Source organism: Tripterygium wilfordii, chromosome 13 (assembly GCF_013401445.1).
Source record: "Tripterygium wilfordii isolate XIE 37 chromosome 13, ASM1340144v1, whole genome shotgun sequence".
NCBI lineage: Eukaryota > Viridiplantae > Streptophyta > Magnoliopsida > Celastrales > Celastraceae > Tripterygium > Tripterygium wilfordii.
In genome coordinates, this window is record NC_052244.1 from 2,050,625 (window position 1) to 2,064,624 (window position 14,000).

Below are 14,000 nucleotides of genomic sequence, written 5' to 3' on the forward strand. Positions count from 1 at the left end.
ATGACTTATTAATTATCAAGTTTGATAACTGGTTTCCTAACAAGCCTACAGCTTGATGATCGACGTATACATTAATTGTACGATAATTAACTCAGCATAATTTACTCAGCGTAGTCTAATTTAGAAGATGAGGTGAAAAAGGGTTTGGGTTTTCAGCAGTTCTGGCATCCGTGCAGTTTTCATCTACTTATTTTAGCAATGGCACTAAAGTTGACAAGAAATCTTGAAGAACTCACATACCATGCTTACTACAGAAGGAGCAAAAGCAGAGTTGAGCCTGTTGTTGGACTGTCCCCAACCATGCCCCTTCACAGAAGACGATACACATTTACCCGCTCGAAGTGATACATGGCATAATGCTCGTGTCTGAAATAAACCTTGCTTCCAGAGACCCTGTGAGTGTGAGAACCAAAAACACAGACAACATGGAGAAACAATATTAAAAGGACTGATAGAATCGGAACAGTAAAACAGCTTGACCAGCTGCATTCATAATGGAAAGGGGTGTCAGTACAAAATCAAAAGTGGCATGAGCAGCAGCACATGAAGAGTGAGAAAACTACTCAATGAAAGGTTTGCATTACCCATGGAAGTCATGTAGGGACAGCATAGGGTGTTATTCACACTGATAAGGGTCGCATGACTCCAACCTATGGTCCATAATCAAGTAACCTTACAGTATCAATTACACGTGAGGCATGAGAAGGATCTGACGAAGTTGCAAATGATTTCTAAATGAACGAGGAAAAAGAGTCGAGGATTCTACCAACAACCCAAGAAATGAGTATCAGCAAACAACTCCAGTCATCTTCTTGCCGCTGGTCATGCAACTGCATTTAAAGTTCCTCCAGTAAAAAAAAATTATAGAACGAGAAAGTACTCAAGGTACCTAGAACACCGTAAGTAACAATCTGGCGCTCACTGCTCTTTTACGAATCTGTATTGCTTGCTAAAAAGGATAGACATTCTTAGACTTTTAAGACTATATGACGATTATACATTATGCTACCTTCGGAGATGAGTATTACAGAAACAAACTAAACTTACATGTGTATGTCAGGCACATCACCAATAGTCCCCACATGAACAAACCCCATCCTCGAAGTGATGAAACCGATTAGCATCACGGACAATGATCATCCTGTGAGTAATAGCCGATACAAACTTACAAAACGTATGGCAATCACCGCAAACCCGGAGATTTTTCATAATCCTGATAGGAGTTCCCTCGGGTGTGGCAATGAGTCCAAATGCAATAGCCAACCTCTCACTATGTGTATTCAGTATTCCTATCTTGACTTCCTCATCAACGTCATGCAATACAAAGTTTGTATCAGGGACATAACCAGCCAACTCCAACTTCTTGCTCAAACCCCTCAGCATTCCATATATCTCCTTGGCACAGGGATGAGTGTTATCTCCAACACCAAATTGATGAATTTTATTGCCCACCTCAATCCAAGTCCAACCAGGAATTTTCTTCAATCTCCTTTGAGTCATCAGATACCTAATCATCGCCACATCTTCCCACCTACCTGCGTTTGCATATATATTAGAAAGCAACACATAGAGCCCAGGGTTCTGGGGCTGAAGTTCAAGTAAGGATTTTGCAGCCTTTTCTGCCATGTCTACATGCTTATGGATTCGACATGCTGCAAGCATAGCACCCCAAAGACCCTCGTCTTTTTCAATTGTCATTTCCTCAATCAAGTGGAAGGCCTCATCCAGCCTTCCGGCACGACCCAAGAGATCAACCATGCAAGTATAATGCTTCACATTAGGCCTCACTCCATAATCATCCAACATCGACGAGAACAGCTGAAGACCTTCTTCAACCAGGCCAGCATGACTGCAAGCATATAACAGCGAAAGAAAAGTGATCTTATTGGGTGATATCCCACTACTCAACATCATTGGGAACAAATCAAGAGCTTTCCTGCCTTGGCCATGATACCCATATGCCGCAATCATTGCACTCCACGAAATCACATTCCTATTCCGCATCCTATCAAAAATTTTCCTGGCAGAATCAACACTACCACATTTAGAATACATATCAATCATCGCGGTTCCTAAAATAACATCCAACGAAAATCGATTCCTATATATATAATCATCAACAAGCTTGGCTTTATTCATTGCCCCCAACTTGGCACAAGCATAAACGACAGTCACCATTGCAATTTTATCCGGAACGACACCTACGTCTGTCATCCGATCAAACAAAGCCATTGATTCGTTCGCATTTCCACAGTCTGCAAAAGCTCCAATCATGACCGTCCAAGTCACAAGGTCCTTCTTTGGCATTTCATCAAACAGCTTCCTCGCATCCTCAATCACCCTACATTTCGCATACATGTCGACTAGTGCAGCACAAACAAAATGGTCCAAATCCAACCCTGATTTAACAACAAGATCGTGAACAGACTTTCCCATCACTAAATCCACCGATTCCCTACAAGCCCTTATCACGGAAGGCAAAATATAGTTACCAGGCCGCGGGATCCCAAACCTAATAAGCTCCCTAAAAGTGCCAAAACAGTTAGAGTAATCTCCAATCTTAGCAAACCCACCAACTATTACACTCCAAGTAACTGCGTCTCTCTCTTTCATATCACCAAACAATGCATAAGCATCAGTCAATAATTTGTGCTGCGCATATATGTACAGTAGCTTGTTTGCTACATCGAGGTTATGGAGCATGCCACTGGCAGTAACTTGGCCATGAACCTCTCTGATCTGGAGAACATTGTTACACTTTAGCAGCGCAGAAATATAGAGCAGGGGGTCCAGAGATATTGAAATTGGAGACTCTAATGTTGGTGTCTGGGAATTCGAGTTAATGGACGTTTCATGATGAACGCATAGTTGAGGTAAGGTATCTTCCATGGCTGCGACCGCTGAAGCTGAGAGGAATCGAAGGTTTTCATGGTTAAAGACGGAGGAGCATTTCCTTCTGAGTTTGAACATCGGTGCTTAACGACTAGTTTTGGAGCATATGTTGGCGACCGGCTGTTTTATAAAGACATTGTTTATAAATCCAAAATATTACATATTTATAATTAAATCATTAAAAATAAATAGATTAAAAAAATAAGCTTTGTTAATGGAAAATGCTCTGAGACCCAAAATGTTAATTTCCATTAATTTGAGATTAAAATTAGAATTGGAGTGTGGTAAGTCCTTGAAAATGTGGGATATCATAAGTTCACTCTCCCGTCCGACAATTTTGACGTTGAAATTCTCCTTGCGCAGATAACTGTCACCAACATAGAGTGGACTGTGTTGACGACAGTGCATAACCTTCACGGTGCAGGCTACAGCTCAACCTGCCTCGGGTTTTCCCTGTCGAAACATGCTAGTTCGACTGTTATTCACATGGGAACGAAAACAAGGGCTTTATATATTGTAAATGTCATTGAATACTTGTCAAGCAAAAGAGTATAAGACAGTAAAGTGATGCGTCAAATGAATGAAAAGGTTCAGTTTTTCTCTTGAAGTGAATACATAACATAACACAGTAAATTACTGACCAGAGACTGAGTGAGTAATTCTTCTGTCTCATGTACATCCATCCGCCTTAGGCTAGACTGCTAAATCCCATCTAAATCCCAAGATGGGATTTATTCACTAGACAAAGAACAAGCAATACATTCTCCACCCTAGGTGTACATCTTGACATTTTTACCAGACATTAATGTGTACACTAGTAATACAAATACAGATTGAATTTCCACAGGGGGACATGAAGTGAAAGAAACGCCAGGCCGTCAGTTAAGTTGGACGAGGGGTGACCGTGGTATCAAAGAAGGCTTCAAGTCCTTCCCCTCGAATGATTCGTATGAATTATTTTCTCTGAATTCCTCGAGAAGAACTTCCATTGGCATGGCTCGTAGCGATTCAATTGTTACCTTACTAGGGATGTCTGGTTCACACCTTATAGGTGTTGTTCCAGTAGGCTCATAATCCTGCAAAGTGTTGGGAGGTGAATGTAGTTAAATTTTGTAATAGTTGGACTAGTGAATGCGCAGAAACATTATTTGATTTTCAAACATAATAGCAGAAGATGAAACTTTTTATGCAATATAACCAGTTACAAGCAAGATCTGCATACCATGTATCTCCCTTGGAGAGTCTCCTGAGCCTTTGTTTCAATTGAATGGGCTTGGTCGGAGTGATCCTCCCTGAAGATCTTAATGGTATTTGCATGAGCTTGAACAACCTCAAATATTCCAGATATAGATCCCCGCTCCTGTTCTGAGACACCTGTAGCCAAACACCCCATGTAAACAAAATGTCAACTCAAACATGAGCCTGTATGCCATGTATGCATATACACAAACTAAATATGTCATGCAATTTGAGCAAATTGTTTTTAGGGTATATGAAACAATTAGATCAGTCATGGCCCCTTAAGTCATTCAGTAGAATAAGCGTGTATTCTTATGGCCAAAACAATCTTCACATCTAATGGAAGACCGTAGGGAACTCATCATCATTGAGTCTGCATACCAAACCCACAAATTCATCACAGACATAATGTGTCTGCTAGTTAATCAATTATGATTGGAAATTGAAAATATTCCAAACAAATTTTGATACGAATTGAAATCCCATGCGACAGATGCCACGATTAAACAGAATACTCACTGTCAATGTGCTGAATGACATCTTCGTTATTCTTTGTCACGTCTTCCTGAGCTACAACCCGTGCAGAGTCAATCTCAATAACATGTTGTTCATTAATATCTGAAGCATTCCTGTACCGTAGCATTTAACATGGACATGATAAGAAAGATATGAGACTAAACATGGATCAAACACGAGATTAAAAATGACAATAGCTTTTGTAACAGTCAGTGCGACCAGATCACAGAACAATGACATCATAAATCAGTACGGAGAGAGGATGTTTCCCTAACAAACATGCTGAGAGCATTACATTACAGAGATGCTTGTCAAACAGAGAAATAGCTATTCGCATCTAAATGAAGCCAACATTTCTTATTCTGCATAAAGGTGTTGCCATACATGTTAACATACAAGGGGGGGAAAAAATGAAGACACTGATCTCTAACCTGATGACTGAAACCACTGTGTCCACGTGCTTATTGTTTGCCTCGTTCACTGATTCATGTGTCTTAGTCCAATGCTTGAAAGCTGATTCAGCTGTGCTTACACTAAAACAAAAAAGGTAAGGTCAATTTTTAAATTGAAAATTAAAATAGGATCCAGACACATTGACCGCATCGCATTCTAAACTTACCTTTGCTGTAGTAGTAACTCCATACGACAATGCTTGGCAGCAGAGTAATCTGCACAATCTGTAGCATCAGTCTCAGCTTGCATCAAAAATTCATTCCATTTTCGTTTCGCATCTGTAGTAATATTGTCCATGGATGCAATATGCCCATCCAAAAATGTATTGTTTGTAACAGCACTTTCTCGGAGATCAACAAGCCTTGAATCCACCTGTCAACCCATTGCCACGATATCTTGAAGTGAGGGGGGGAAAAAAAAAAACAACAACAACAAAAGAAAAGAGGGTGAGGCAGGGGGGAAGGCATCTGAGCAAACCAGTTTTTTCTGCCGCCGGATGTGACTAGAGACCAGATCGGTCATATCAGCAATAAGCTTTTCTGCCTCAGATTTAGACTGTTCCTGGATATGATAAACTCATGTGTCAGGTACTTCACAAGACACGCAGCACTAAACAAACAATTAAATCATACCTCATAAGCCTTTTGAAAATCAGTAATGTTCTTCATTTGAACTTCACCAGCTTGTGCTGTGTGATTCTCAAGTTTTTTGGACTCTTCATATAGCTTACTAAGAAATTTGCTAGTATATTCAGTGATGTCCTTTGTGTGCTCCACACTCACATTGAACCTCTGTTCAATTCAGTTTTCATAAAAGAAACAAGAATTAGCACACATATATCTTTAAAAGAAACAACCATACATCCATACTGAAAACTGGAGAGAATCTCAAGGAAATACTTGTATATACATCTGGTCAAAACCTAATATGGTATATTACACTGAGCGTATATATTACACATAGAAAATACAAAACAAAATAAGGACAAGCCTACCCCCCCCCCCCAAAAATAGACTATTTGTATATACATATGGTCAAAACCAAATGCGGTATACTATATAGAGCGTATATATTACACATAGAAAGTACAATACAAAATAAGGAAAAGCCTAAACTACCCTTAGAGACTATTTACACAATAATATGCTACCACATACCTCCTGTGCACAAGTGTGCCGTTGTTTGTAACCACTAAAATAAAATTTTTTTCAAATATATATAATTTTAACAAAAGTATATTAACATTTTAGAGAATAACATTTAAGCAATCAAGATTTCAAAGTGCTCATTTAAGCAATCAAGATTTTAAGTGCTCGTATGTCAGCTATATGTCAGTGTTCAACCAGCATACAAAAAGAAAAAAGTCAGAAAACACCAAGGAACAAACCTGCCGCAGCTCCCCAGCAAAAAGAGCCATTTCTCCCTGGTGGTTTGAAAGAGTACTTTGAAGATCATCAAATATAGAAGCTGCTTGACCAGTCTCAGATGCTAGCAACTGTTATAAAACCACCTTTAATACAAATAAACAGCCAAACAGATAAATAATGAAACAAACTCAATATTTAAGCTACCTACTTCTTCAACAGAATTTGCATTAGAAGAAACCAATGAAGAAATTTCCTCCAAACCAGCATTGGAATTGGCCTTATGCAGGCACACGACATTTTGCACTGCCTCAATGTGGGACATGTACAAAGCTCTTGAAAATGTCAATTTCTTCTTCAAGTCTATAACTGCCTGAAGCCAGTGATATGTATACCAAGGACAACATGAATAAGAAGAAATTAGTTAACCCTAAATACCATCCAAGAAACTACAGCATAAACATATATAACATCAAGTTGGATACTGATATTGGTGAAAAGGAACTGCTCAGAAAATTGATGGTCCAAACATATTCAATACCTTGTCATGTATATCCAAAAAAGAAGAACATAGTTTCTCAACACATTGAAGGTGTCCATTTTGCCGGGACATTGATTTCTCCACCATATTGCAAAGAGAGCCAATTCGATGGGAAATTTCCCCTTGAAAGTTGGTCACCACAGCTCTGTTATCAGCATTCAGTTTGTCCTCTCTGCCTATAAAGCATTAATCAATTCAGACGAATCTCTGAAAACTGACAAGAACTTAAAGAAACTTATTCCAATGATACGTACTGATTTTCAGAAACAATGATGCATTATCTTGATTAGCTTTCTCCAAATCGGAGCGTAAGACACAAGCTTGATGAGTCAAAGCATTTTCTGTTCAGAAATCCATAATCGTCAATATACATAGCCTCACAACTCCAAAAAGAAACATAAAAGAAAAAAGACATGCCTGCTTTTCTCTGCTCTGAAATAATAAAATCCCTCTCCTTGAGAGCATAGCGACACTTCTTCAAGTCTTCCTCAGTATTTGCGAGCAATTTGTTGGTTTGAGTCAAGTTTTTCTGCATTAGTTTCTCAGGTTCAATAAAAATAATTGCGTAAACAAAAAATAAGAAAAGTAGTGTACACTCCAAACCATACCTCAGTGGTATCAAGTTTGCTACACAGATCAGAGCATTGTCGAATCTGGGCAACATATTTCTCTTGCAGCTCCTCAAGTTGCTGTTAGCAGAATATTATTTAAATTCAGTGAAATGACACAAACAAAATAAAGTACTGATAGCTATTTGGCTAAGAGAACTTTTTCCGGCACACTAACCTTCTGGTTAATTTCTATGGTAACTCCCATTTGCTCAATCTGATCTGACATAGCCTAAATACAAAAAAAGATAACATAAGTTGAATCCATGAGTCTGTGACAGGCAATTAATTAGAGAATCCAGGTACATAAACATCTGGAAAATAAATAGAATAAGGATTCAATACCTTCTTTTCACTCTCCTCCTGATAATATCGTTCCTTAGGGATATACACACCATCTTTCTCACGTGCAGCATAAACCTCTGGAAATAATAGCAGCATCATTCATTGTCCAAAATTCGTGGTGCCATATACCACACAAAAATGCGTGTACAATTACATTAAAAGGGCAAAACAAGACCAAAAACACCTACCAGCTTTGAGTCGTTCAATTTCCCCATAGAGATCCTTGATAAGAGTTGATTTCATCATCTTTTGGTTGACCTGCCAACAGCCATAACAAACAATCAGCTTCTTACTGGAAATACATCTATTTTTTACATAAACTGAGATAATTCATTTAAGCCGTAATCTCTAACCATGTATCATTGTCTACAAGTAGCACACTTACAAGTGAGAACAAGCAACTGTAATATCCATTGACAAAACTCCACTAATCTTAAGTTCTTATATCTTAACAACCACCACCAAACTTGAACAACAAGCAAAAATAACCCACTGCTTCCAATAACCAAAAAGCATAACCTTGCTATGCACCAATAGTAAACAATGCAAAATTGGGAAAATCAGAATCAACAAGTATTTCCAAAAGCAATGCCAACAAAACATACCTACATAGACCAAAATTTTTGGCATGTCAGAACCGTAAATAAGCTTCTAAAGGGAAAAGGTTGATCAAGAGGGAAAATAAGATTGCAATGTTCATAATGTAAGAAAAATAGAGATCGACAATTGAAGACCTGTTGAACCCTTGGGCTCATCCTCAACATAGCTAACCATTCATCAAACCTAGTTTAGATAGGTAAACAGAACCTAATGTAACAGAGAGTGTGAGAAACTATGTTATACCACGTAACAAAACAAAAAAGAAAACAGAGTACATATAAGAAATATACTCGAGAGGTATTGAATACAACCTCAGGTTTATTTCTAATATTTTTTGCCCTGTGTGCATAATCCAAAGTACTCAAAGTCTCTTCCAGACAATGGACTGCAGGAGACACTGTGGCTATAATACATGTTTTGGTTCTTCCACCGAGTGAATCACGAAGCAATCTGGTAAGCTTGCTATCCCTGGATTCCAGTGCAAGTAGGGAAAATAGAGGTCAGAAGAGAAAAGAGTAAAGGTTCCAGGCACAGAAATCACACTATGAGTTCAAACCTGTAGGGAATGTGCCCAAGATGCTCCACAAGTGCATTGATCACTCTGCCCAGGGTGAGTAAGCTTTTATTGATTTCACCAGCTTCCCTTGCACGACCCTATAACAAAGATGTAAAAATGCATGGCTCAAGTTGGAAAAAAAAAATTGCTTCTTACTGCAAAGACCAAATTGTAACGGATTTGCAGTCTAAGATTATCTACCTCCCTAGCACCAGAGCGAGATATATTTTCAGAGCCAGCCAGATCAACCAAGTTTAGCTTGCCACATTTGATCAGTTCTTCACCCTCTGGAGTCGCTTCCTTGATATGTATGGTAATGGAAAACAAAGAATGCGACCGACTGATAGAGGAAACCAACTTTTTATAAGGATGGGATTTGTTGTACTGTTTTAAGATGAAAACAGCAAAAGAAAAGTTACCTTGATTGCTTGTTTAACAAAGTTTCTGCAGTACGACGTTTTGCAGAACCTCTTTCCAGTAAAGTAAAAATATCACTTGCACTTGTTACAATTTCCTCCTCTAGACCTCTCACAAGAACACCACCTTTCCCATCCTCCATGAGAGGCAGCTGCTTTTTTTGCTTATCCTCTGAAGCAACCCTAGAGATTTCTTCAGGCGCAAGCAGATCAGTGATCTCTTCATTGTACAATTCTAGGAAGGCAACTTTCACACTGTATTCTGCATTCTGACCCTCAAGAGTATCAAAAATTTGCTTGACAGCTCTAGGTATGACCCCCGCTTCAGGTGGCAATTCTCCATTGGGACCACTCTGTAGCATTTTTAAATGACACCAATAATCAAGATGTTAATAATTAACATTTTTAATTATCAACAAGAACATAACCGTGAAATCAATGTTCCATACCTTTGACCTTTTGCATTCACCTTCCATCGTGTATGTTTTCCCAGTACCAGTTTGTCCATAAGCAAATATTGTACAGTTGAAGCCTTCTAACACTTCATTCACTATTGGGACCACTGCTTGCCCGTAAAGATCTTTCTGCTGAGCTGAAGGGCCAAAAACCTGCATAGGGCTCATAAAACACTTCAGCCGGTGGGATTTAATCCAACATGTAAACACATTAAACATATTGGCAATCGTAAAATGTTCACCAAGGGAAACCTTCTGAGAGGGTACTAGCATGCAAGGAAGCAGGTGAATCAAAAAGTTCTTATATATGGTAGAAGGACAAGGTATTTTGCAGGTGGTCGCAAAGGTCGTCGGTATAGCCAATTAAGTACAGATCTTAAAGCTTGAGCTCTCAACAATATTCTAAAGGGTTAACAACTCTCGTGCACAAGGTTCCTCAGTGGCTGGGGTAGGGGGCATGCAAGATGTATGCAGCCTTCCCCCAGCATAATATGTGGAGAGACTGCAATGTAACTTAGATGTCATTGGTTCAAGCCCCGGAAATGGCCTCTTCACATATTATGCAAGGGGAAGGCTGCGTACATCTTACATGTCCTCTACCCGCCCACTGCGAGAGCCTTGACGCGGAAATTATTGTTGTTTAGGTTACAATAATGAAGGACCAGATTTTGAGCAATGACGAAGATATTTTATCTTTGGGGTTCCATTCCAGAATTTAATATAAATCCATCTCTGAAATGTGCTGCCATGAGTGACAGAGCTAAGCACAAAAGTTTGTAAGGATCCACAAACACTAAAAAAATATATATATGTTTAGACACAAGTAAGACTGTCCGGACAAGAATACCAAGAAGCTGTGTTGGCGCATGAGAGAGAGAGAGACTTCTAGCAACCAAAAGACTACTTCTTGAAAAAGGAAAACATTTTATGTGTATGGTCAAATATCACGAAATGATATCTTCAAAGTAAATTCAGTGCCATACAGAAGGACAAGTATAGCAGTGCAAAAGAATGGACTATTAATTGAACGACATGGAAAAGGCTTAAAGAAAACAGAAAAGACGTATATCTGCAGTATAGAACCATATCCACGACATCAATATTAACCATTTAAAATCCGAAAACAAAATTATCCAAGGATACCCAGTAAATAAAAACCATTACTGGAAGCACGTTGATACTAATCAAGACCCAATTTAAAGAACATCACCACTTCTGCCCTAAATTCAGTGTATTCAAGCAAACAGCCACGCATTTATCAAACAAACCCTAAATAACTTGTTTTCCACCAGACAGAGAACTATAATGCAAACAAGCAGAAGTAACACTAACACCCCTAGCAGCTTTAATCAAACAGAAATCATAATATCGTAATAAAAAAGAGAAGAAAACTCAAATCACCTTATCAAAGGTAAAAACCCTATCGAAATGCTTCCCAGCAATATTCTGAGAAACAGAGACCTCTCTCTGGTAATCATTGCAAGTGACAACCTGCGGCGCATTGTTCCTCAATTCACCTTCACTGAATGGCCTAAAAAGCATCAAAAAAAAAATAAAACAACTAAGAAATTGCAGAAGTTTAACCACGGTATACAACAAACCGAAAGCATGATCGATCTGAAAGATCCAGGAAACATTACGAAGGGGCAAAAAACCCTAATTTGACAAAGTGAATAAAAGAGTCCGTATGCCGATATACGAAATACCTGCAACGAAGGAGAACCTGGACGTTGACTCCTTTCTCTTTCTCGTGACGGCCCGACATTTTTTATCGGCGAAGAGAGGGAGAATCGCACTCGCCGATGGTGTTGGTGGCGGTGTTACCGTTAGATCCACTATTCAAAAACGCTATACGCTTTTTGTCTCTCCGTCTCTCTCTATCGACTGTGAAATATGGAGAGAGCGGGCTAGAGACGCGATATTTGAATTTTCCGACCCCGCTCGCTTGGTGCGTGCTGGACGGCTAAGATTTCAGGATTCAGAATCGTGTCGTATATGTGTTTTGTTGAGATGCAGGTTAAACTCATGTGACTAGATTACCCCTCTTCTTTATACGCAATGCCAGTTCAACCCTAACACGCATGGAAATATGCATACTGGGCCGAGCCAGCCTAGACAGCCCAGATCCACCGTCAGAAACTTCTTTTTGCAGAACTGGGCTTAACCAAACCCAATATAATAGAAAGCCTTATCGAAAATCCCTACTCATATCCATTATATTGTCCGCTTTGAGTTTATCGGTTCCCGTAGATACATTTGGAACGCACGGCTTTATTCTTTTCTAAACCGTTTCACTTAATGGTACTTGGACCCAAGAGAAAAGGCTCATCCAACAGGACCGAGACAATCCTCTGATGTCATGTTGAGAATCTCAACCTTATTCACATCCATGATATTATCCGTTTTGAGTTTATCAATTCACGTTGATACATAGAATCCGCATAGCTTTATTCCTTCTTGAATCGCTTCACTTAATGATACTTGGGCTAAAAAAAAATTGTCGCATGCATGTGAGAAGGGAACTGTCTCATGTAAACCCACGTCACTTGGCCGCAATGTAGGACATATCAACTTGTAACAAGTCTGCTAGAAAACAATTGATAGACGGAACCCTCGACTGATGGATTGATTTTATTTATGTTTGCTTTGTTGCGTGTGTATACCTACCAACTTAACTCGATGTGATATCACAATATCCAAATCCCATTTGGGTTTTGGGTTTGCATTGATGCAAATAGACTATTTTGGCAATATCGTACCCGTATAACATTCATGAATACTTTAGGACAACGTGAACCAAAATGTAACAAAATCTGTATTTGCAAATGAACTTCCTAATTGAGAAATTGAAATTACCCTATCGACATTGATAAACAACACTATTAACACTCGATAATTTATAGGAGTATTAGTTTTCTATCCTATTTTTTGTAACCGATAAATGTATCATACAAATTTACATTTTGAATATTCGATGTATATAGATTTACACTCGTATCATTAAACTTGTATGCAGAGAAGTTTCTCACCTAATAAGAGCTGACGTGATAATTTTAACCAAAGCACAGTATGTGACCACAAAAATATTATTCTCAATGGAAATCAAATTCATGACATTTTGAATCTATACGATTTGATCCCAAAGAAATTCATTCTCTCCTCCTCGCTAGCGGTTTTTTTTATTTTTTTTATTTTAGTCACTATGAAGAAAATTTTGAAGATAACACATGGTTGGAATGAAATTTTAAATTGGGCAAGCAAATAAGCAATAAAAGGAAAAATTTCGGGGCTCCGGCTCTCATCTCTATGCGGTATGCACGGAACATGACTACATAAATTCACATTCATTATCAAGACGTTCCTTTCTACTAACATTGTGGGAAACATTTAATACCACCCAATCAGAAACCAACACGAGTAATCCGATATTTAATTAGACAATCCACGACACCTAACATCGGATCAACAATACGCAAACGGTTCATGTCATAACCATAACAACCGGCATGGAAATTTTATTATATAAAATTATTTGTTTATTTAAACCTAAGTTTATATTTCAAATGCAATATATTTCACTTACATGCTCGTTACCAGCACCTAACATGCGATGTCAGTCCATACAGAGAGTAGGTGTCTTCATAGAAATAAGGTAGTTGTGTAGAAAGTTATAAATGCTTGATAACTATAGCATAGAGACGGTTCAAAATAGGCTGGGTGAAAGTTGAATCTACGGACATCATTAATATATGATCCGTAAATGTTAAGAAACTCAATATTTTTTTTTCCTAACTATTCCAAATGTTAATACTCTACATGTCTCGCATGATCCATATGAAATCGCGTGCGTCTATTTTAGCATTTGGTATAAATGAGATATAAAAAATACTGGGATCCGTAAGACTAGTGTGGTTGGTCTGAGACTCCAAAGATTTGTACATTTAAGTGACATGCACCTACAAACACTACATTTGCCTATAAATTCATACCCCAAGTGCACCATAAGACCATCACC

At 38.5% G+C, this 14,000-nt stretch overlaps 2 protein-coding genes across 6 annotated transcripts; both read right to left on the minus strand.

Moving 5' to 3' along the window:
• Nucleotides 1-182: 182 nt before the first annotated feature.
• Nucleotides 183-2,999, minus strand: LOC120013075 (putative pentatricopeptide repeat-containing protein At5g52630). Of its 5 annotated transcripts, XR_005471355.1 has the most exons (4): nucleotides 1,043-2,999; nucleotides 767-830; nucleotides 585-650; nucleotides 183-393 (listed from the first exon to the last, which is right to left on the minus strand). XR_005471355.1 is itself a non-coding variant. In XM_038864715.1 (2 exons), the coding sequence occupies exon 1, from the start codon at nucleotides 2,968-2,970 to the stop codon at nucleotides 1,066-1,068; it is 1,905 nt and encodes a 634-aa protein (XP_038720643.1). In that variant the 5' UTR covers nucleotides 2,971-2,999; the 3' UTR covers nucleotides 183-393; nucleotides 1,048-1,065. The 5 variants fall into 5 exon arrangements, 3 of the variants coding, with proteins under 3 accessions (XP_038720643.1, XP_038720642.1, XP_038720641.1); XR_005471354.1 differs by having other exon boundaries at nucleotides 585-830; XM_038864715.1 differs by lacking the exons at nucleotides 585-650; nucleotides 767-830 and having other exon boundaries at nucleotides 1,048-2,999.
• Nucleotides 3,000-3,460: 461 nt separating this feature from the next.
• Nucleotides 3,461-11,949, minus strand: LOC120013074 (kinesin-like protein KIN-5C). The gene is made up of 23 exons (XM_038864712.1): nucleotides 11,692-11,949; nucleotides 11,387-11,516; nucleotides 9,980-10,138; nucleotides 9,534-9,883; nucleotides 9,316-9,454; nucleotides 9,115-9,212; nucleotides 8,870-9,026; nucleotides 8,147-8,216; nucleotides 7,959-8,035; nucleotides 7,792-7,845; nucleotides 7,614-7,694; nucleotides 7,423-7,534; nucleotides 7,260-7,346; nucleotides 7,006-7,181; nucleotides 6,676-6,837; nucleotides 6,488-6,595; nucleotides 5,733-5,891; nucleotides 5,578-5,661; nucleotides 5,267-5,472; nucleotides 5,079-5,180; nucleotides 4,651-4,760; nucleotides 4,115-4,266; nucleotides 3,461-3,968 (listed from the first exon to the last, which is right to left on the minus strand). Exons 1-23 carry the CDS (start codon nucleotides 11,748-11,750, stop codon nucleotides 3,771-3,773), a joined length of 3,030 nt encoding a protein of 1,009 aa, XP_038720640.1. The 5' UTR covers nucleotides 11,751-11,949; the 3' UTR covers nucleotides 3,461-3,770.
• Nucleotides 11,950-14,000: the final 2,051 nt, after the last annotated feature.